This window comes from Rattus norvegicus, chromosome 4 (genome assembly GCF_021556685.1).
Source record: "Rattus norvegicus strain SHRSP/BbbUtx chromosome 4, alternate assembly SHRSP_T2T, whole genome shotgun sequence".
NCBI lineage: Eukaryota > Metazoa > Chordata > Mammalia > Rodentia > Muridae > Rattus > Rattus norvegicus.
In genome coordinates, this window is record NC_141537.1 from 14,341,701 (window position 1) to 14,364,518 (window position 22,818).

At 44.6% G+C, this 22,818-nt stretch overlaps 2 protein-coding genes and 1 non-coding gene across 5 annotated transcripts in view; 2 read left to right on the forward strand and 1 right to left on the reverse strand.

Annotated features, from left to right (window-relative positions):
* Window positions 1-22,818, forward strand: part of Fbxl13 (F-box and leucine-rich repeat protein 13) — a 180,381-nt gene that overhangs the window by 71,858 nt on the left and 85,705 nt on the right. For all 3 annotated transcript variants that reach the window (XM_087655401.1, XM_087655402.1, NM_001103355.1), the window contains 2 exon segments: window positions 5,267-5,362; window positions 8,836-8,965. In XM_087655401.1, the coding sequence (XP_087511527.1) occupies window positions 5,267-5,362; window positions 8,836-8,965 (226 nt within the window).
* On the forward strand, window positions 10,833-10,960 carry LOC120102659 (small nucleolar RNA SNORA17). Its single transcript, XR_015687355.1, has one exon. It is a non-coding gene; the product is annotated as a small nucleolar RNA SNORA17 (small nucleolar RNA).
* Window positions 15,479-22,818, reverse strand: part of Lrrc17 (leucine rich repeat containing 17) — a 30,338-nt gene continuing 22,998 nt past the window's right edge. Inside the window, 2 exon segments of the mRNA NM_001025155.2 lie at window positions 15,479-16,300; window positions 20,722-20,877. Coding sequence (NP_001020326.1) covers window positions 15,903-16,300; window positions 20,722-20,877 — 554 coding nt within the window. The 3' untranslated portion in view covers window positions 15,479-15,902.

Here is a 22,818-nt window from a genome sequence, read left to right on the forward strand (position 1 = left end):
GCTTCCCACATCATGCCAGCCAGGGCCTTTCCCAGAAGAGCTCAGAGATACAGAGAGATTGATTTCCATACCCACACCTACCAGATAGTGAGGTGTCATCATCACGGGTCAGTCAGGTGTGTTGCTGGGCACTCACCCGTCGCTGGACATCTCTAGTAAAGTGTCTGAATGATTGCTTTTATTAGTTATAGTAATTCTCTTCATAAGATTTTAAAATCAACCTACATTATAATAGTAAGCAAAATGAATAAAAATGAAAGATCTGACGTTAATACCCAGGGAAAATGTCAGAGCCAAAAGCATTATTAAGCTGTGACTTTTGTCTTCTAACTGGTGACTGATTGTGACTTTTCCTAGGTGTAGTGATATCAGCATGCCCATAATCCCAGCATTGGGGAGGCTGAGATAGGAAGATCCAGAGCAGCTAGCCTGGGCTACATAAAACTCTGTTTAGGAAAAGAAGAAAAAGCCATCATGTGACTACTGATATACTTGGGTTCTTATTTCATTTTATATGCAATCATACTTTATAGACTTTTTACTTTTTGCCTTTTTATTACACTGTACACCGTAGCTGTCTTCAGACACCAGAAGAGGGCAACGGTTGTGAGCCACCGTGTGGTTGCTGGGATTTGAACTCAGGACCTCTGGAAGAGCAGTCAGTGCTCTTAGCCACTGAGCCATCCTTCCAGCCCCTACTTTTTGCCTTTTTAAAAAGTTGAGTTTTAACATTTTCCTACTTTCATCTTTAGAAAATATACAATATTTTTCTGCCGTTTCACTGATTTCGCTTATTTTGAAAACAGTGCTTCTTAAAAAAAAACATAATTGCGTTCTTTGAAATTTCATACATATATGTAATGCGTTCTAACACTCTCTCCCCTACTTTCACATTCTCCTGTCTCCTTTTCATCCCCAACCCTGCCCTTGAAACCCCTACCAAATGCCTTCCCCAGATTCCAGAGACATCTGTGTGAGCACTAGGTTGGACCATCCACCAGCGAGGCCACTAGTAGACACACAACTGAAGACCATGACTCCCTCTCTCCCTGAGTCTATCAGTAGCAAATAGTTCAGCAGTGACAGAACGCGCCCCGAACCGTTCCACCCATGCCTGGTGTTGACAGGCATGTTTTTTGTGCAGACCCAGCACGGACATAGCAGCTGCTGTGAGTCCATGTCCTGTCCAGATGGAGTTAGCTGTTCGTCGGTCTTCCCTATCTTCCAGCTCTTGCATTCTTCCTGTCTCTCTTCTGCAGCATTCTCTGAGAACATGGTCTAAATACACAGACTAGGAATAGGCAGGCCCTCAGCCATCAGTCTCATCTCTGTGAAATCTCCCTGCTTGCCAATGTTCACTAGAAAGAGAGAATTCTTTGATTAAGGCCAAGAGTAGCTGTAAAAGTGGGCTTTTCGATACCTGCCCTTGTTCCTGAGTAATGACACGGGGACCTTTGTATTTATTAAAAGGCTTCAAGCACTACAGCTGGGCAGATTTATTCTGACGCGACTACGCTGCTCTGGCCTACTTCCGAGCCAAAAGGGGCAACCTGCGGTCTTAGTCTCACTTTGGCCCCTCCTCCTCCTCTCAGTCCTGGTCTCCTCGAAGGACCGCTGCCTGGCTCAGAGCACGGAAGTCCCGCCTTCTCTCCTGCCAGCTATAGGCTGATCAGATTTATCAACCAATCAGAAGTCGATGGAGAACAATGTTTTACAGAACAATGATTGAGGAACTGCTTCATAATAAGAATAGCAGGTCCCTGCAGCGCCCAGGTCTCTGAGTATAGAAATTAGCATTTGAATACACAGTGCACGGAAACATCCCCCTGCAAGTAACATTCACCTAGGAGTATAAATATTCAGAGGGAACTTTGAAAAGTATGGATGCTTCCTGAGTTTTCACGTCGTCCTCACTCAAGGGTCATGCTTCTTTGTGTTGTTTAAACCGAAGCCTGCACAACATATACACTTTTAAAGCAAGACCAGTGTGAACGAATAGGTATATTTTCTTCCTGAACGAAAACCGAATTTAGAATACTTTAGTCTACTCCTAGGTCACTATCATCTAGTGTTTAATTCTTTAAACTTTGAGAGAGTGCAGGTGCTGCAGAGGTCAGAAGAGGGCAGTGGATCTCCCCTAGGATAGATGTTTCCGGCACTTGCTAGCCACCCAAACTAGGTCCTCTAGCTCAGCAAAGCATTCTTAACTCACCTAAAGTTTTAGTGATACTACTGTTTTACAAGGTTAAAACAGTGGTTAGCTATATACTCGTTTGAGAGTCTTTGCTCATCATTAACTATTTGTATCCTCCACCCCTTTTGGGCTTTCAATATTCTTCGGATATTTTCTTTTTTTTTTCCTCCTGCCCCATCTCCGGATATTTTCTTTGTGGAGGTTCTAAATGGGGGCAAACTGAAACTTGGTTTTAGATTGTGTACTTCATGGTCATCTTGGGTTGTAATTCACTGTTGTGTTATACAGCACCGGGGATCGATGGCTGCCCTATTTTGTTGCACTCTGTGATGATTTGTGTCCATTGTCAGATCTGGGCCCCCCTCAAGGCACACGCTAAGGGATTATTTAGCTGCTCAAGTACCTGTGAGGGATTGTGCTAATTAGGTTAGGAGGGCCAGGGAAGACCTAAGAGTGGGAGGTGCCCTTCCCGCTGAGTGGGTCCAGGACCGTGTAAAAAGGAGGAAGCTGACTGAACACGTGCATTTGCTGTCTGGGCTTCCGGACCGTGTTGTCGATTGGCCGCTGTGTCGGGCGCCCGAATCACGTCTTCCCTACGGTGATGGGTTGTATCCTGAAACCAGGAGCCAGTAAACTCCATTTCTTCTTTAAATTGCTTTCGCCAGAGTACTTGATCACACCAGCAGGGAAAGGACTCGGATACCATCCAAGCATCATCCTTTGAAAGCATTTTATCTCTGGTTACATCACGTATTTTTGCTGGTTCTTTTTGGCTGTCATTTTAATCTGTGGTTATTTTTGGATTTTACTTAGGTTCCATTTCCTCCTGGAATTCTGTGAAGATAGGCGTTACACATTTTCATGCCATAAACGTCTTAGCCTCCTCGTCTTTTATTTTCTAATCTGTTTGTGCTTTGCTTTTCTAATTTTCTCAGAAACATATTACAGTTTATTTTCTAAGGCTTTAACTCACCTATTGAATTTTTAATTCCAATAATTGTATTTGTAATTCACATGAATTTTTAAAAAAATGTTTTTACTTAATGTATATGAGCACACTGTAGCTGTTGTCTTCAGACACACCAGAAGAGGGCATCAGATCCCATTACAGATGGTTGTGAGCCACCTTGTGGTTGCTGGGAATTGAACTCAGGACCTCTGGAAGAGCAGTCAGTGATCTTGACCACTGAGCCATCTCTCCAGCCTTCACATGAATTTTATTTTTAAAGGTGTGTGTGTGTGCGTGTGTGCGTGTGTGCGTGTGTGCGTGTGTGTGTGTGTGTGTGTGTGTGCTTAAAGAGGGTGTGGGGGTCTTCCTTGAGCTGGAATTGAATTGTGAGCTGCTTGGTGTGGGTGCTTGGAGCCGAACTGAGGTCTTCTGGAAGAGCAACAAGGGGTCTTAGCTCGCTTGCGCTCTCTCTCTCTCTCTCTCTCTCTCTCTCTCTCTCTCTCTCTCTCTCTCTCTCTCTCTCGCTCCTATACAATTTTAGACAGATTTAGTCTTTTTGACAATATCTTTCTCAAGAACGCCATCTTCCCTGTATTGAGTATCTTAAGGCTGTTGTGTAATCACAGTCTGACAGTGATGTTTTCATTTCTGTTTACCCTTGGTGGATTTTCTCCCTCACGTTGCTTAGCCTTTTGTTTTATTTGGGCTTAATCTGTGGCAGTTCTGTAATGTTTGGCTGCAGTCTGTGTCTCTTCAGAGAAAAAGATTTATTTCTGACAGATGTCCCAGGGTTATTTTCAAATTGGAACCCTGTTGCATGCTAACATATCAAACCCAGCTGCAGGGATCATAAATTTCAGGTGGACTCCATAATGATTAGAAAGGGCAGGCTAACTGGCGTTTGTTACCAATTCTTTGGGGGGGGGATTTTTATTTTTATTCCAATGGCACTGTGGTGTATAGCGTGTGAACGTGCCTAGGTTGTCTAAGCTTCGCTGCTCTCTTCTGCACCTGCCTAGATTTACAGAGCCCCTTTGTTTTGAAACCATCCGTTAGCCTTCCAGACAATTGTAGCAGGGGTGCCTTGTCAGTCTGGATTTATAAACTTCCTTTACTTCGAAAACAATTCAAGTTATGTTTAAAATTTGCTCTAGTATTTACTGATGCTTTGTATCAAGAGTATCATGTTTTTTTTTTTTTTTTTTTTTTTTCCCAATCTACCACTTTTCCAGAGATGGAAACCAGATGGGTTTATTGAGCTTTTCCAATAATATCATAACTTTAGGGAAATTCAGTTCATCTTAGCAGTTATTAAGTGAGTTCTGTGTATCAGCTACTATTTAAAGAAAAAAAATCACCAGCTTTCTTGCAGAATCTTACCTGCATTCAGAAAACAAGTACGCTCATCTTTCTGCTATCTTTCTGTAGCTATCAATTTGAACTATCACACAATCATATTTTTAAGAGGTTTATATAAAACTCCTTATACGGAGTTCACAGGTCAATAGTAATAAAATCCTATAAAGAACTATGAACAGAGACTACATTATAGAGTTCGTTATAGTACTTGGTTCAATTCATTGCAAGAATATAATTTATGGCGCAGCTTTAAAAAAATTCTCAGATTCATGTTTATAAGAGTCCGAGGAGACTCATCGTCCCTCAAATGGCTCTTGAGAACCAAGAAACAGTCTGAGCTCAGGACTTTGTTCTGGACTCGACTCACTATAAAGACACAGAGCACGGCATGCCATTAATCCTGGTTTGGGGAGGCAGAGGCAGGAAGATCTCTGTGAGTTCAAGGCCAGCCTGGTTTACACGGCAAGGTCCTGGTCAGCCAGAGCAGCATGGTATCCTGTGTCAAATCAAACAAACTTCAACCAACCAACCAACCAGATCTGCAACCCATAGCACAACCTTAGAAAAGGATAGCATTACGCCACATGGTCAAAGGCAGCAGCTTGGACTTCAGACAAAATCCCTCCCTTGACATGTGACATTGGCCATTAAATGTCTGCTTTTCTAATATACTAAAGATATAGCCTTTACTAACACACACAGTGGAAGAGCTACACCAAAATCCAGACATCAGTCAACATAATGTTTCCTTTCTCTGCGTTTAGATTTTCGTGTACCTCACCTTTAAAGACTTGGTCTCGTGCAGTCAAGTCAACCGCTCCTGGATGTCGATGATTCAGAGAGGCTCCTTGTGGAATTCTGTAAGTAGATGTGCAGGGCCTCGCGGTTCTTCTCCAAGGCAAATGGGCCACAGAGAAGGGGTGGGGGCGCAGGGAAGGAGGCCACCAGCAGAAACTGGTTTTGTTTGTGGTTTTGGTTTTTTGGCTGCTTGGCTTTGGTCAGCACAGACCTGGAGGAAGAGGTGAAAATACGGAGGGACATTATCTTAGAGGTGTATTTACATTTTAAATGCTGGAATGTGTGAGTTGGGTATTCCTTTTAGAAGGAAGCGAAGCCCCATTTGTCAGATACACCTCACCCTCGTTCTATTGTTTGTGCGCTCGTTCCCGCTGATGAGGACAGACTCTGTGTTGAGCTCTTAACGATGAGAAAGAGAACTTTTAAAAGGGAAGCATTTGAGCAATAATCCCAGCACTCAAGAGGCCGAGGCAGGCAAATCTCTGAGTTCAAGGTCAGCCTGGTCTATTTAGTGAGTTCCCGGACAGCCAGAGCTACACAGTGAGACACTGTCTTAATCCCTCCCCCTAAAAAAAGAAAGAAAGAAATTTATTTATTATTAGTTTTTATAATTATTTTATGTGTATGGGTGTTTTGTCCATCTGTGAACCACCTGACATGCCAGAAGAGGCATATATTCTTTGGAATTAGAGTTTCAGAAGGCTGTGAGCCATCACATGGCTGCTGGGAACTGGACCTGGTGGAGCAGCCAGTGCTCCTAACCACTGAGCCATCTTTCCAGCCCTGAGGGGGGTGGGAGGGCATTTAGAGCCGTGCGATTTGCAATCACCACCTCATGGCTCATAACCGTAAGGTTAGTTCTAAAACAGGGAGGGAGTTTTCTTACTGAACGTGGCTGGTGGCAGGTAGAACAGATGGGACCTGCTGTGTATATGGGCTTCGAGTAGCCAGGGCTGATAGATAAACAAGAAAATAAACAGATACTGAAAGTATTTTTAGCTGTCAGTTTTAAGCTTTAGTTTGAAGCCAAGGTATAAACCTCCTGTTTCTCGTTTCGGTTCCTCACTGCCTCCTTACCATTGGACTACACTTGAGCACTCACAGGGAAATGAAGAGACTTGTAACTTTAAACCATCTTATTTCTTATTCACCGAGAGCTCGAGCATGGTCCTGAGATAACAGCATCAGCATCACAGAGGAGCCTGTCTGAGATACAAACTCTGAGGCTCTCCCCCACCCCTGCTCTGTTTCCTGAACTCAGGAGTAGCAATCAACAGTCAGTCTTCACAATCCTTCCAGACCATCAGCTGCAGGCTCTGGTTTTAGAATCGCTTTCTTAAACTCAAAGCCAAGACAGGCCTGTCTAATTTGTTAGCTCCTCTCAGTGTGGCCCAGAGTGAGAACAGAACAGCAGGACAGTCAGGAGCAGGATGGCGTCCTGATGGGATGGATGGATGTGCAAGGAGCTGACGCTCACCTAGAGTTGCTGGCACCTTGTCCTCCCCTCTTAGTCTCTATGAAAAGGCTCAACAGATTTCGTACCCAGTGCCTGGCCGCCTGGACACGGGTCAGTTCCAGTCCATGGTGTCACCAGTGCCCCCAGTCCTTATCAGTGAGGGAAAGTGATGAAGTCAGTTATGAACTAACTTTAGAAAACAGGGAAAATAACGGAAATAACGGTCCCGAACCTTGGCTAACGGCGTAAGTGATCCCAGTTGCAATTGTATCAGCATCTGCAGACCTAAGAAGTCTCCAAGGGACAGCAATACTTCATTTTTGCTGTCGGCCATGAGACTGCTCAGAGTCTCTCTGGAATGAGAAGCACAGTCATTTCCAGCTTATAAAAAGAGTACAGAAATATCAGGAGAGTATAAGAACATCAGCCTAGAAGTTCACGTCAGAGAATGCCAGGCCGTGAGCATGCGTGCCCTGTATGCGTGCCGGTACACTGACGGATTCAAGCAAGCTTATTTCTGCGCCTTACACGGCTTGGAAAGGTTTTGCTGTTGTTTGTTTTTCACTTTACGTTTTGTGAGGTCTGGCCATGGTCTCTGATCAGGTGACACAGCTGCCCCTTAGGCTCAGCCCACACATGCTAGGCATGTTCTCCCGAGATAGGCGGAGCTGTTTTTCTCCTCTTTCACCTTCGAGTTAGCAAGGAGTAGCCCACATCAGTAAGTGCCTGGGTTAGAACTCAAGCTGGAATGTGCCCATCCGTAAAGCGTGCTCTTAATTACTACACTAGTTGCTAAATCAATGAAATAGTAATTATTAAGTTAACTTAATTATTATACTTAATTAATTAATTAATAAGGAAACCCATCACCTGCCACTTGCCTCTCTCCTAATCGGCGGCACAGGACCTCTGCTCTCCAGCATCTTTCAAAGTGGAATCCTGAGTTCTGAGAAGCCACTCTCACCAAAAGGACGGCATCAGGCAATGTCCTGAAGTACCTAGATAAGGAGCGCGTTTCCTGGACTGAGTTAGAGCACAGCAGAGCGGTGTTATGTTGGTCCGGGTGTTCTTTTGCCCCGAGTTCAACTCCTGCCCAGTGTTCTGTTGTATGTCTCTCCATTTATTCAATCAGTCTTACCGGAAGGCATTAGGTTGTCTCCTCCTCTTGCTACTAAAATCCTGCTTCTTGTTATGGTACACGTGCACATGGCTGTACATCTTGCCTGATAATCACAAAAGTATGCGGATTAAAGACTTGCCCTTACCAACTTTCTGAGCTCGCACAGCTCTTTGATACATGAGATCTCATTGTTTTTCTACTTTGCATGTCTTCGTTCACAAAGGCTGTGGGAGCTGTGTGTATACTGAGTATGTAACTCAGTGATGGGGTGCTTGCCTAGCTTGCATGGGTGTTTGATCCCCAACTTGCTAAAAAAAGTGTTTACAATTTTTGTCCTAATGTTCCAGCCAAGTCTAATTGTTCTGGAAGCATGCTTGTAAGCTGTCTTAGTCAGGGTTTCTATTCCTGCACAAGCATCATGACCAAGAAGCAGGTTGGAGAGGAAAGGGTTTATTTAGCCTACACTTCCACATTGCTGTTCATCACCAGAGGAAGTCAGGACTGGAACTCAGGCAGGGCAGGAAGCAGGAGCTGATGCAGAGGCCATGGAGGGATGTTACTTACTGGCTTGCTTCCCCTGGCTTGCTCAGCTTGCTCTCTTACAGAACCCAGGACCACCAGCCCTGGGATGGCACCACCCACAATGGGCTGGGTCCTCCCCCCTTGATCACTAGTTGAAAAAATGCCTTACAGCTGGGTCTCATGGAGGCATTTCCTCAAGGGAGGCTCCTTTCTCTGTGATAACCCCAGCTTGTGTCAAGTTGACACACAAAACCAGCCAGTACACAAAAATAGTTTTATTTGTGTATTAGGGCATTCTAACAATATTAGTTTCTTTTCCCATTTGGAAATGAATCCACAAAGAGCTTCTAGTATTTCGATACTTTAAAATGTTTAAAATTTTTATATGGAATAGCTTGCTCATTTCTTAATGCTTTCAATTTGTTTATCCCGTTTAGATTGATTTTTCCACAGTAAAAAACATTGCAGATAGATGTGTGGTGACCACTTTACAAAAGTGGCGTCTAAATGTGCTGCGTTTAAACTTCCGAGGCTGCGTCTTACGAGCGAAAACCCTGAAATCTGTCAGTAAGTATGCTCGCCCCAGGGTGAGCCTTGCCCTCTTGCCTCCGAAGTGAGCAGAGTGTGGAGGGGAAACACTAGCGCTGCCACGCTGTGTGCTCCAGGAATTGCCCCTTTGCCCCTTCTTCTTGATCACTTCTTTTCTCTCGTGTCTAGAATTCACATATGTTTAGTCAGCTTGTCTGTTAAAGATATAAGAATATATTCTCGTTTTAACAAAATCTGATGGTTGGCACTAACAGTGCTTCCTATGTTTATCGGTTTTTCTAAAATCACACCGACATACACATGGTTTTAAAATGAATATCACTGACCCTGTGCTCCTCCGGCTCCCGTTTTCTCCTCACTGTTAACCCTGCAGGCCTTAAGTACAGTTTTATCTTGCAGCACAGAAGCAAGCACATTGTTTACACTCCCCTTTATCTTGGGAATCTTTCCGTGTCGCTGCACATAGGCTTACTGAGTTCTTTTCAACGACTGTAAAACAATCTCTATTAGATGTACCATAATTGACTCACCTGCCTTCTGGAGGGGGGTCACTGCCATTATTTCCAAGGTGCCTTGTGCTTATACCATGTTGTCTGTCCATACTCAAAGTATTTAGCCAACCGATTGCAGATAATAAGAATCCCATCTCTGTATTTAACATCTTACTTTCAGTAAGTGTAACGACAGTAAAAGCAAAAGCCACATACACATCTATTCCCTGCATAGAACACAAATCATATGATGTTCTAATGCAAAAAAAATGCTAAGCATGTACCTTCCTTCTTATTTTGAAACAGTTGCGATGATGTATACATGGTTTAAGGACATACACACCTGCAGTTACATAAAAGACATGTGTGGGATAGAACGCTCTGAGTTCATGATGCATGGTCGGGGGCTGGGGAGGTGAGGCTGGGACAAATTTGGAGAAACAGGGAAGAAACGGACAAGGGGTTCAAATGTGTGTTTACATTGTTTTTTATAGATAAGGACATTGTAGAAAAATGACTCATTTAGATTGGTTGCTGCTGGTACTGAAGAAAATTACAGCTCTGTGAATGGTTGTGCTGTAGTGGAAGCCATGTTAAACGTTCTTCCCGGTTCACATCTGCTTTCACTGACTGTTTAACGTCTACCCGTTCCTATCCGTGAACACTTTCAGCACTGTGATTTGTTGCTTAGGAACTCCTTCGATAGGCTGAAAGGGGGGCTTGGATATGCAGTTTTCTGGTCATATAGCTGGCTCCCTTTTTTTCTGTTTTCAATGAGAATGATATTAGTATTATCGCTCTTTAATTTCATGCATATGCTCATGTAAGGATAGAATGTTATTCTTGCTTCCTCAGAAGCCATGACTACATCTTTCTCTCATTCAATCTGGCCACGTCAGTCTCTGCTTCTTAACTTCTGATGCACTGGGACCATTTCTAACTCATTTTCTAGGGATATTATAGATTTTGTTTCTTGGTTTTTAAGACAGCCTCTATGTAGCCCTGGCTGTCCTGGAACTTGAACTTGCTATATAGACCAGACTTTGCCTCAAATTCAAAGAGCTCTACCCGCCCTCCCTCCTGGTTGATGGGATTAAAAGCATATATTACCAAATCCGGCTCATATTACATACCTTGAAAAGCAATCATTATTTTGGGTAGGATAGAGAGAGAAATTGAACATTTCATATTCTATCATCTGAGCTGATTGCTTTTGTCTTGAAGGCAGATAAATTAATTATAAACCCTACTTTCTCTGTCTCTTTATATCCCTCCACATCTCTCTATATATGTATATGTATATATGCACATATGTATGAAATACATATAAAACATACTGCTTACTAAATCTATAATTTTTGAATAAAGGAAGTAAATTCTAGAAGTAACATTTATCTGCCCCTAGAGGTGGCAGGTGTGGCTGCTGTGTCACTTGTGTGTCAGTAGGTGGCAGAGAGAAGAAAGGCTATGTCTGCTCAGTGTTCTGACGTGTGAACATCTGGATGATTGGTAGCCTTACTTCCTCTGAAAAAAGCAATCGAGATGACCATCAGTCAGTGACCACCAGCCTGGTGCTTCTCAAGACCAGATGGGTTCTCAGGATGGCAAGCAAGCTCAAGACTAGGAGAACCCCACTTGGGAACGCAGGCCCCTGGCGAGAGTGAACCCGTGACATATGACCTTAACCTGGGGCCACGGAGGTGGGCTGAGGGGGGAGTGAACCTGAGATGACCACCGGTCTGGCACCACGCTGGCCTGGAGGGCAGACTCTGCCTGAGATGACCTCTGCCCAGTGCCATAAAGTGCTACACTCCTGAGACCACTCCTGAGACGGCCCTGGACACTCACAGGCCCTGGGTGCCGCTAAGAGGAGCAAGTAAGTGCTAGAGAAATGGAAGAGAAAGAGAACAGAAGGATGTGGGCTCAATGCAGAGAGGCAGAACTAGAGATGAGAGGGTAGTGAAATTCATAAGAAGTTGAAACAACAACAACAACAACAACAACAAGAAGTAACATTTAACGTTTCATTCTGACTTACAATTCTGGTCACACCAATAGTAGACATGGAGTGAGATTCTCAGAAATGTTACGGTATGTCTCTATAGACATTCACCTGTGGTTTATTGAGATAAAACCCATCTAACATAGACTTTACTGACTAAGCCGTTGAGTAAGATTCATTGGTTTTATTTTATTTACAATACTGTAATTCATCACTGTCAACTAATTCTAGGTCTTTTTAACCATTCTATAAAGAAAATCTGTTGTGGTAGTATTCCCCAGTGAGCTCCTCAGTATTTGCCCAATGTTCTGGATTCTCAAATGAGTCTGTCTCTCTCTCTCTCTCTCTCTCTCTCTCTCTCTCTCTCCCTCCCTCCCTCCCTCCCTCCCTCCCTCTGTCTCTCCCTCTTTCCCTCCCTCCCTCTCTCCTATTTTAATATGTCTTAAATAACACAATGGTTGGGCCATCCCCAAACTTCTGTGTTGCTAATGCCTCCCCTCAGATATTCCTGAATTAATTAACTTACTAAAATCTGTATCTCATCTTTGTTACCCTAGACCCAAATGGGGGTGGGGCTTAGGGCCTCTCCTTCCTGGCTCTCTCATGGTTGTATGCTCTTGCTGGCCCTGATCCTTCTGTTTTCCCAGCATGGTGGCTCTCTCTACCTTTTTCCTGTTTCCCTTGCTGGGGAACCAAAAAGTCCACAACACCCCTCTGCCTGCTATTTCTTTTGCTTACATAATTGTACATCTCAGACCTCTCCTAGTGGTGAAAATAGACATCTTTCTTTTGTTTCTGGTCTCAGGAGGAAGTTTCAGACTTTCCTAATGAGTAAGATGTTACCTGTCAGTCTATCCCCCGCCCCATCCCCAGTGTTCTTGATAGATTGAGGAAATTCCATTATATTCAGCAGGTTTTTTTCTTATAAATGTGGGGTTTGTCAAATGTCTTACCTTCACCCCCTGCTTTCCACCTTCCACTCTATTAATACAGCACAACTCGTATTGAGTGGTGTTTGTATACTGAGCTACTCTGCATTCACTTTCTTTTCCGTCTCAAAGGAAGTAAGAACTAGTTTGTTATGGCCCAGGAACACGGGCTCGGGTTGTCCCCTGGAGGAGGTCACCTGAACTTTTCAAAGTCATAAATCAAGGCATTTAAGCACGTTAGTGGGGAAATCAGGTAAGCTGACTACTCTTCTGTGATTTGGGCTACACTGCTTTGGCTCCCAGGAGCTGTCTGGATTCACAGATAGAACACACACACACATACACACACACACACACACACACACACACACATACACACCACACACACACATACACACACATACGCACATACACACATACACACACACACATACACACACATACACACACATCACACACACACATACACATACACACATACACACAACACACATACACACACATACACACACATCACACACACACATACACATACACACACATACACACATACACACAACACACATACACACACATACACACACATCACACACACATACACACACACATACACACACATCACACACACACATACACACATACACATACACACACATACACACATACACACAACACACATACACACACATACACACACATCACACACACATACACATACACACACATACACACATACACACAACACACATACACACACATACACACACATCACACACACATACACACACATACACACACATCACACACACACATACATACACATACACACACATACACACACATACATACCCCCCCCACACATACACACACACATACATACCCTCCCCCCACACACATACACACACACACACACACACACACACACACAAGTTAATTTTAAATGCCTTGGTTATCTTGAAGGCTGGGCACTTCTAAACCTTCTCCTGCTACCCCAGGCCCAATCGGGGAAGTGGCCAGGGGCCACCCACCTGAATTCTCACGTGGTTCATTGGTTCTCTCTCCTGAAGCTCTAAATCTGATTGGTCTCCCATCGCATCATGGTGATTCTCTCTCTGTTCCTTTCTCCTATGTCCTAGTCCACAGAAATCTGAGGGTCCTGCCCCATCTCCTTTTGCCCAACCATGGCTGCTGGTGCCCAACACACACACACACACACACACACACACGAAGGAACTTTGTAGCAGAGGCATTGACTGTGTCTTTGAAGAAGCAGCTCTTACTTGCAGAGTAGCAGACCACGTGCTTTCAATCACATGACTTCAGTCATGTTTCTGAACAATATCAGTGTTCCAACTCACTTAGCTTCCTGATGGTTGAGAATAATTTCTATTATAACATGGTTCAAAGCCTGTTTCCAAATCCATCCCAGGGATGACGTTGGATATAAAAGAACCAATAAAGTTCCCAAACTAGGCTTTAGGAAGTCGAAGCTAGGAACAATTTGGACCTTTTCCCTGAACCACACTGGATCTGCTTACCTTCCTTCAGTCCTTTCCCTCCAGGGATAGTCCCCTGCTTGTCACTGAGGTTCCTTGAGACACTTTGGGTCCTCATCCTTACTCTTCCCTCCCTAGAGGCTCATGGACGATGGTGACCAAATCTCTCATATCCCTTGAGCAACACTGTAAGTTGAACAGCTATCTATAATGACCGCTGTTGTGGAATGTGGGACTTGCATGTTCTATGTCCAAACCACTGGTCAACTCAGTGAGGCGTTCAGAGCCTCACTGCCCACACAGACGCCCTACCTTAAGCCAACATTGCAGTTCCCCTGGCTTCCGTTATCTTGGTTTCCATAGATATTGATACAGACTCAGGTGTACCCCGTTCCAGCCACTCTCACCAGTGTTCCTGGAGGTGAAGCTTAACATCCCCTAAATCTGGTAGGTTTTTTTTTTTTTTTTTGGAACTTGGTTTTGGAAATTCTGTTCTAGGCAGTGAAGGACCAGTACCATGTCTCCCTGCACATTAGAAGTGTTTACATGGCTCTGGACCCCGGCTGTGCTACCTGCCAGCTGTGTGGCTTTGTCCAAGTTGCTCGATCACCCTAGCTGTGGACTCCTCATCTTTAAAGGTCCTCAGAGGGTTCTCGTGAATCACAGCATCAGGACCGTTTAGCACCGAGTTCAGCAACTGTTGACACTTTATAAAGCACTCTCACTATTTATCATCTATTACCTCTCAAGCTTGGGCCGTCTTGGCAAGAATGAAGGAAGGCCAGTGGCTAAACTTTGCACCAAGTGTCTTGATAGAGAAATGGCAATGTGCTTGTGTGGAAGGAAACCATGGGAAGTAGCGCTTCACGAGGATACGTGTGCATTTCTTTCCACGTGGGTTGCCCTGTGTGTGGAGTCTCACTGGTCACTGTATGGAAGCCGATGACGTCGGATTTACACTCTGTAGGCACAGCCTCTTTTATTTTCTAGGTGACAATAATTTCAGCTGAAACCCCAGATGGCAGCAATCACCTCAAACACCCGTCCTCCCTTCATTTTTCTCTGATGTTATTTTTTTGTTTTCTGTCTCTTCCACCCAAGATTCTGCCCATGATCCTAATTTTATGACTTGTTTAATGGATTTTGCTCTATTATCTTTGGGGGAAGTCCTCGGGCCCACTTACCCCTGACGAGTGGCTTCTAGACACAGACCACAGACAGAAAGAAACAAACAATGTCGTTTCCGTTTTTGTCGGCGGTTACAATCTTCAGGGCTCATGATTCAGATCATCTACCCAGGCCTCTCAGAGCTGTCTGTCTGTCAGTCAGAGCTGTCCGTCTGGCTTCTCATACTGAACATCTCATATTCTCTATGCTTATTATGATGGTGTGTTAATGTTGTTTGATCAGTGAGGAGCGGTTGAGAACTGGGTTATCAGGACCTTCCTCTGGAACGTACAGGAATGCAAACCTACTTAATGCTTAAATTGACTTCATCAATCAATAACAGCAGAGGCTTGACAAGAGAAAGGGGCGACAACTCATTGTGATGTTTCATTTCTATCACTTTCTAAAAGAATATATAAGGAGTTACAGAAAGACATGTAAAGATGTTTTTTTTAACTTTTATTTCAAAAAGCCATTAAAAACATATACAAGACACTATAAAATTCTAATGCCATCATTAAGAACCAACTCCCTCAAGTCACCAGTGTGGAATAGTTTGGCTATTTTGAGACTGTTTCTGGCTTCGTAGCCCAGGTTGGCATCGTGATCCTCCTGCCTCAGCTTTACTGTTGGGGTTGTGGACATATACCACCAGTCCTGGCCCACCGTGTGCTCCTCAAACGGGAGTCTGACCCACAGCTGAGCAGGTCTCCCTAGATCATTGAAATCGCCACAACCTAAGAATCAGAGGAAGCTCCTGGATAACCCTCCGGAAAGAGGCATCACAATTAACCCAAATGTAAACAGACGGTTTTTCCACACAGCATAGCGCTGTGCAGCTGGGTCTAGCTGGAACGGTTCCACGGTTATCTATCCCACTATGGTGATTCTGACTCTATGCTTCTTGGCCGGGTAATCTCTGTGTATTTTTTCCCACTCATCGTCTTCTGTGTCCTGGTCAAACGTCTCAGGGTATGCCGGCAGCTTGTCTTTGGGGCATTCTTCATAGTAACTCCGAACGTACTTCCCCACGGACCACCCTTTGTATTCCTCTGGCGTTTTGCATTCCAGACCGTTGTAGTGGACGTTGTAGTGGTGCTTTAACCAGTAGTAGAGGTAGTGGATGCTGTAGTCGCACCTCCAAGGGTTGTCTCTGAGCCATAGGAGTTTCAGAAAGTACAGATCCTCTAACACCCCGTAGTCAAAGCTCTGCAGGCTGTTGTTTGACAAGTCGAGCTCTTCTAGGTGTATGAGCCCTAAAAAGGCAGCTAGAAACAGACAGAACGCTCATTAATCAGTGGGAGGGAACTGTACGGCCGCACCCGATGTGTCCGTCACACCGCCAAACAGATTCCAATAAGAGGCTCGGCTCTCCCGGTCACAGCATTCTCTTCAGCACATGTGTCTCTCTCAGTGTTTCCCCAGACTGGACAGAACCCATCAAGGGACGTAGCACCCTGCTCCTCAGTACTAGTGAGAGAGAAGGAAGCTACCTTTGCTAGGGCCTGGCTTCTAGTTGCAAGCTACTTCCTGTCACGAAGAAAGAAGTGTGGCGGTGTTTGCATAAAGATACGGAGCTTAACCAGGCAGTCAGCCTATTAACAGGCACATTCGTGATTAAAAATTCTCTGCGAGGCCCTCTTACTTGAGGATGAGCTCGCTGTTGCTTTATTGTGAAAATGTGCGCATGGTGGGTAGCATCTCCCTGAGTCCTTACAAGCCACACAGATGGCTTTCTAACTGCAACCTGTTAGTCTCTGCCTGTGACTTGTGCCACATTTTGGTGTAGTGTTTACTTAATATGGAAAGTGCTCTCTTCCTCACTAGCTCCATGGAGAGGATTTCTGGGTCAGGAGATTTGTTTCTTGGTGTGTCCTCCTTACTGAACATATGAAGAAATGCAAAATACGTGAAATATATTTTTATCAAACAAAGCTTTCCCTTGATTAGACAGACTAGTGTGTGATATTTTATTTGAAAAAGTCGGTTTTAAGTTAGTTTTTAAAAATCACCTCTCAGGAACATGGGGAAGGCCTGCAGGGGGCGTTGACACATTGTAATGTCTGCACAGTGCTCTCAATGTCTCAGAAAAGTGCATTTTTCTGGGAAGAATGTTGCATAAAGGGGTCACACAAATCAGGTAAGTGTGTTAAATATAAGACCTTAGCGCGCAAGTGTGGAAACCATGCAGCCTCATAGTTTATTTTATTGGTGATTTCTAAAAAAATGCCTAAAACAATAATCTTTTCCAGTTTAGTGGCTCTGGTGGTGAGAGTCTATTTTTGTACAGTTCCAAACCAAATAATCTCTACCCATGTTTTTAAAAACATCTGGTTGAGTTTGGTAAGCAATGGTGGCTATCAGCGTTGGCTGCATATGCATTTGATTTAGCCGGATGCTGAGAAATTAGAACCAAGTAACTCACAAGAAATAGAGCAGCGCACTAAGACCAAAGGCCCACCACAGACTCCAAAGTCCACAGGCCACTCGCAGCTTCTGACGCTTCGTCTCTGTTTCGGACACTCTCACCTTACTCTTCCACAATGCCCTTGTTAGAACACGGCATCCTTACTTTGCGTCTGGAATTAAGCTTGGCACCGATACTAGTGACTATTTTCATATCATCCCTTCTTGGGCGAAGCCCCAAACAGACTACTTTCTATTTGGGGCCAGGGAGAAGGCTGAGGAACTGGGGCTACGAGACAGATCCGTCTTGTGATGATAGTTCTGAAATTTTGGCATTTTGTGGCTCATTGGCTAAAATTCTAAAACCAGGCCATCACAAATTCACTTTTCTGGAAACAACCCTCCAGATCGAAAGCTTGTGTAAATACGTAGTCCCACGTTCAGAAGAACTACAGTCACGAAAGTGAATGTGTCTAGGATCCCTGGGAGAGTCAGCTTTACCCCTTGAAGGAAGTAAAACTCCTACTAGGGGGGCTTTTCCCCATTCTCCACTGACGCCCTGCATTTACTAGACTGTCACCAGGTCTTCTACAACCTGGTGCCCCACATGGGCTCACGAGGCAGCCTAAATTCTTAAGGAAGTCATTGGGTGGTGCTTCATTTCAAAAATCCCGAAACACAGTAGGCCTTTTACTTTCAAACTGGTTCAGTTAATTTTGTCTTATTTCTAAGATCCATTTTCCTTTGTTCTAAAGGACTAACCACTAAAATTACTTGGTGCTTGGCCCAACACAAACTTATTTGTGAAAATGCTTCTCTTGGGTTGAACTAAATAAAGGGAGGTTAGGAGGGAGGGAGGGAGAGTGGGAAGGAGGGAGGGAGGGAGGGAAGGCTCTTTATGTCCCATAGTCTGTTGTAACTGAATCAATGTGATAGCATGTCTGTTCCCTGCTGTAACACATTTAGTTGAGGCTATATAATAATAATTGGCATTTTAGTTTATTTAACAAAAGCTCTAAAAGTCATCTGCATTGTGTGTGTGTGCGTGCCTGCGTGCGTGTGTGCAAGCGTGTGTGTGTGTGTGTGTGTGTGTGTGTGTGTGTGTGTGTGTTGGTACTGGGTATTGAACCCTGGGACTTGCCAATGGGTGAGCTGAAGATTCCGTAAGAAGCTCTGTCTGAGAGAATAAAGGGGAGAGTGACTGCAGAAAACACTCACTGTCAACCTCTACACATGTGTACACCCACACACATGAACAAGCACATGCAGGCAGAATAGTAATTGCTCTATTTTTTTAGCATAGGAAAACCAATTGTGCTCAAAATGTTTCCAGCTCTTTGCTGCATTGTTGTATTATAACAAATACTGTACTGATAACTGATCATTTTATAGCTGGGCCTTAGACGGCAAGCACACTGCAAAGAAACATGCGTGTGACAGATGACCTAGCAGTGAGTCAGCAGCCCCCTTCCTTCCGGATCCAGTGTTTGCCTAACGTACTCCCCTCAGTTTGCTTCCCACCAGAGCAAGTACTTAGCAAGTAGTGAGGAGGCTCGCAGGGCGAAGAGAGCCGATTCTGATCTAGGTGCGTTGAAGAGTTAAATTTCAAAAAGTTAGTCTCAAACAAAGTGCAGACATGCCTGAGAGAATTTGAGATAGGGCTCACCGGCCCGACTATCAGCTCCCAAGGACACTGGCCATCTGGAGCCACCCCCTCCCCTTCCTTCACTCCCTGAGGATGGGTCATCCCCCTGCTGCAGTGAGATGAGTTGCCCTGCCCACATTGCTGAGATGCTAGATTACACGTATGCTTTGTTGATGTAACTCCGTGCCAAAAGTAACTGTGCACCCTTTGTATTAGCCAATTATGTGTATCCACACGAAACCCCTGGTTTTCCCTATATAAGCTCCTGCCTAGAGAGGCTCGGGGCTTGACTCAATCTCCTGTGTGGGATACGTGTCGGCCCGAGATCTCGTAAATAAAACTGCCTCTTGCTGATTACATCAAGACCGGCTACTCGTGTTTCCTGGGGGTACCCCAACCCGTGACTGGAGCAAGAGTCTCCCCAAGTTTGGGGGTCTTTTCAGCGTGAGTAACCAATCTTACCCTGACTTGAGCATGTCTCCTCTGAGTTTATGAGCCTGGTGTTCAGCAGTCAGTTTTGAATTTATGTTAAACAAGTTGAGGTTTAATGAATGGCCCCCAAAAGTCAAATCCGAATTTCCACTTTAAAAGCATTACACGTTCACTCAGTATATCCTGTCTTTTATTACATTTTCATACGTTTATTATTTTACAAATTACTATTGTGTGTGTATGACATATGTATGTGTGTGCGTGCGTGTCTGTGTGTGCGTCTGGAGGTAAAGGCCAACATCAGATCTCTATTTTACTTTTGAAAGAGGACTTCTCACGGAACCGGACACGTGCATTTGGCTAGGGTTGTTAGCCAATGAGCTCTGTCCTCTCCTCAGTGCTGAGGCTATACCCACGTGCCCTCGCACCCAGCTTCTACACAGATGCGGGGGGTCTGAACTTAGCTCCTTGTGCTTATGCAGCAGCCAATTTACCAATGGAGCCATCATTGTACGGGGTGATATTGAGTCTTGTGATACGAGCACTTGAGAAGTCAGGGCCGGAGTAAGAAGTCAGGACCACTCCGGTCCATACTGTGCAAGGCCCTCCACCCCGACCACGTACACACAGCTACTCTCCAAGTGCCTCTGTCATCTGGGCTGACTGAGTGAACACGGCTTGGTCCCGTGTAGTCAGTGTCCTGCATTTGTCAGATTCTGTATTTGCACCGCAGATTAAAAGTAGCTGGAAAAAATGGCATCTGTTCTGAATTTGTAGTGCACTCACTAGACGTCTCTTCTTGTCATTGTTTCTTAGGCAATGCAGTGTAATGAGAGTTTATATAGCATGTTCATTAAATAACTATTATCAGTAAGAACAACTGAAGTATAAAGGGGGGGCAATGCATGTCATTTTGCAAAGGGGATTTTGGTGTCTGAGAGAGTTCCTGGAACAAAGACCCTGGACACTTAGGTATGCCTGGACAGTACTATACCCTTAGTAAAGCAATATTTTGGCACACCCTTCTAAGTGTCAAACAAGCCCTATTTTCAGCATCATGTTTTCTTAAAATTCATACTCTTTCAACTTGTTTTTTTAAATTAAATGGTGTTTACTCTAGGTGTTGTCACAGAAGAGGCACCACTGACGAAATGGCATTTGCCTCAGTGTTGCCACCCACCTGAAAGACCCTGCAGTGTAACTTACCAGGGTCTATAAACTCCAGGCCATTGCTGCTCAGATTTAACTTCTTGAGTTCGTGAACGTCTTCAAACTCCTTGGGCCGGAGCTGGCTGATTTTGTTGTATGACAAGTCCAGCTTAACAATGTTTGGCGGGATGTTGTTTGGGACTTTCTTCAGCTCTGGAAAAATGAACAGTGTTTAGGTTAAGCTTTTCTGCCTCCTATTTTCTATTAAACCCAACAGCTTAGCAGGGGGTGGGGCGGCGGGGGCGGGGGCGGGGGCGGGGGAGTGGGGGGTCGGGGTCGGGGTCGGGGAGGCGGGGTGAGTGGCTGTTGCCAGAGAAAACACAAATAAGCCTTGGTAGTGCTGGAACCAAATCATACGCATCCCACCTAGAGGGTGGGGCCAAGGGAGGGGCCAGAGGAACCCTAGCTGCAGAGACAGGAACTAATGAAGAGGAAGACCCTTGAAGGTTGAGTCGTTCGGGAAGCAGAGACTCCATCCTGGTGACCCAAAAGGCTGGGCCTGGTAGAGCATGTGAGGGAGGGCAGGGAGGTTGCTGCAAGTTTGAGGCCTGCATAAGACACATACTAAGTTTCGGACCAGCAAAAACCTACAGAATAAGACAATCTACAGGACGTTTAACGATTGCCACGTAAGGGTAGAAACTCTGCTGGCCCGGTGGTCCCGGCTGTTTGAAAAAACAAACTAAGCAAGCCAGCCTTCCTCCACAGTCTCTGCTTCAGTTGCTTCTTGGAGGTTGGTTTCCCTTGATAATGCATGGACTGCCATCTGAAGCTAACTCTCCTTGCTTCCGGTCTGGGGCGGGGGATGCGGTGACTATGAGTGAATGACGATGCTGTGTCCTTGTTGCCATGCTGTTACGATGTCATGTTTTAGGCTGCCTGTGCCAACAAATGATCCCAGGCACGTGGCTCCCACAAACACCACACTCTTGACCTTCCCGAGCTCCCAAACCGTGGCACACAGCCCCCTTATCCTCAGGAGAAGCATCCCAAGGTCACAGTGGATGCCTACAACCAGAGACAGCTACCAAGCCCTGTGCGCACACACGCCTGCGGCAATGCAGTAAGGGATCAGCAACAACGCCACACAGGAAAACAGCAATTACAAGCCTGCTTTAATAAGTTGCTTACAAGTGGTTTATTTCTAGAATCTTCTACTTAATATTTTCAGTTCTTGGCTGACCGTGTGTGTGTGTGTGTGTGTGTGTGTGTGTGTGTGTGTGTGTGTGTGTGTGTGTAAGAGGAAAGAAAAAGCTAAGTCCAAGTCACTACATTGTAAATGTTCCTGGGGCTAAGAATTCGTAAATCCCAAGCTGTTATTTTTAATTAATATTTATTACTATTTTGTTAGATATATTCACAATTCAGCCCTTCTGTACCAATGTAGGCAAAGGAGGTCACCATATCTTATTTTCGCTTTTCTTAAATGCTAAAAATTCATGCATGAGTTGATAACTTTTCACCCACTTAACTCCTGAGGTGGAGTTTACCACTCCCACAGCTTTCTGTTCCTGCAGTAACCAGATTCTCAGAAAGAGCAAGCTAGGAACAGCGGCATGAGGGGAGAGCCAGGGTTATGTCCTCAGAGAGAATAAGAAACCGAGGCTCATCTCGATTTTGCTTCTGCTATTTATTTTCTATCCTTAAATCATGCTTTCCGAAAACAATCTCTCCTATGTTGTGTTTTACTGCGAGACTTGCTCTTTAGTTTCCAGAAGACGCCTTAATTTTACTGAGTGCAGTTGTCGCCTTTGGTGGGAAACAGACTTGTTCTCATGAAGCAGCATTAAAATCACCAGCCCGACTGACATCTGCAGAGTAGGGTGGTCCCCAGGAAGCAGAAATTCTTAGAGCCAGGAACTGCAAAACACATTTATGAAAAGTGGCATTCACTTACCACACTGCTGCTTTTGGTTCAGAATGGTCGAATTGTGAATATATCTAACAAAATAGGAATGGAATATCAATTAAAAGTAACAACTTAGGACTTGGGAATTCTTAGCCCCAGGAATATTTACATGTAGTGACTTGAACTTAGTGTTTTTTTCCTCTTAATGGCCAGAGCTCACATTTACCACGAATCAAAAATGGTTT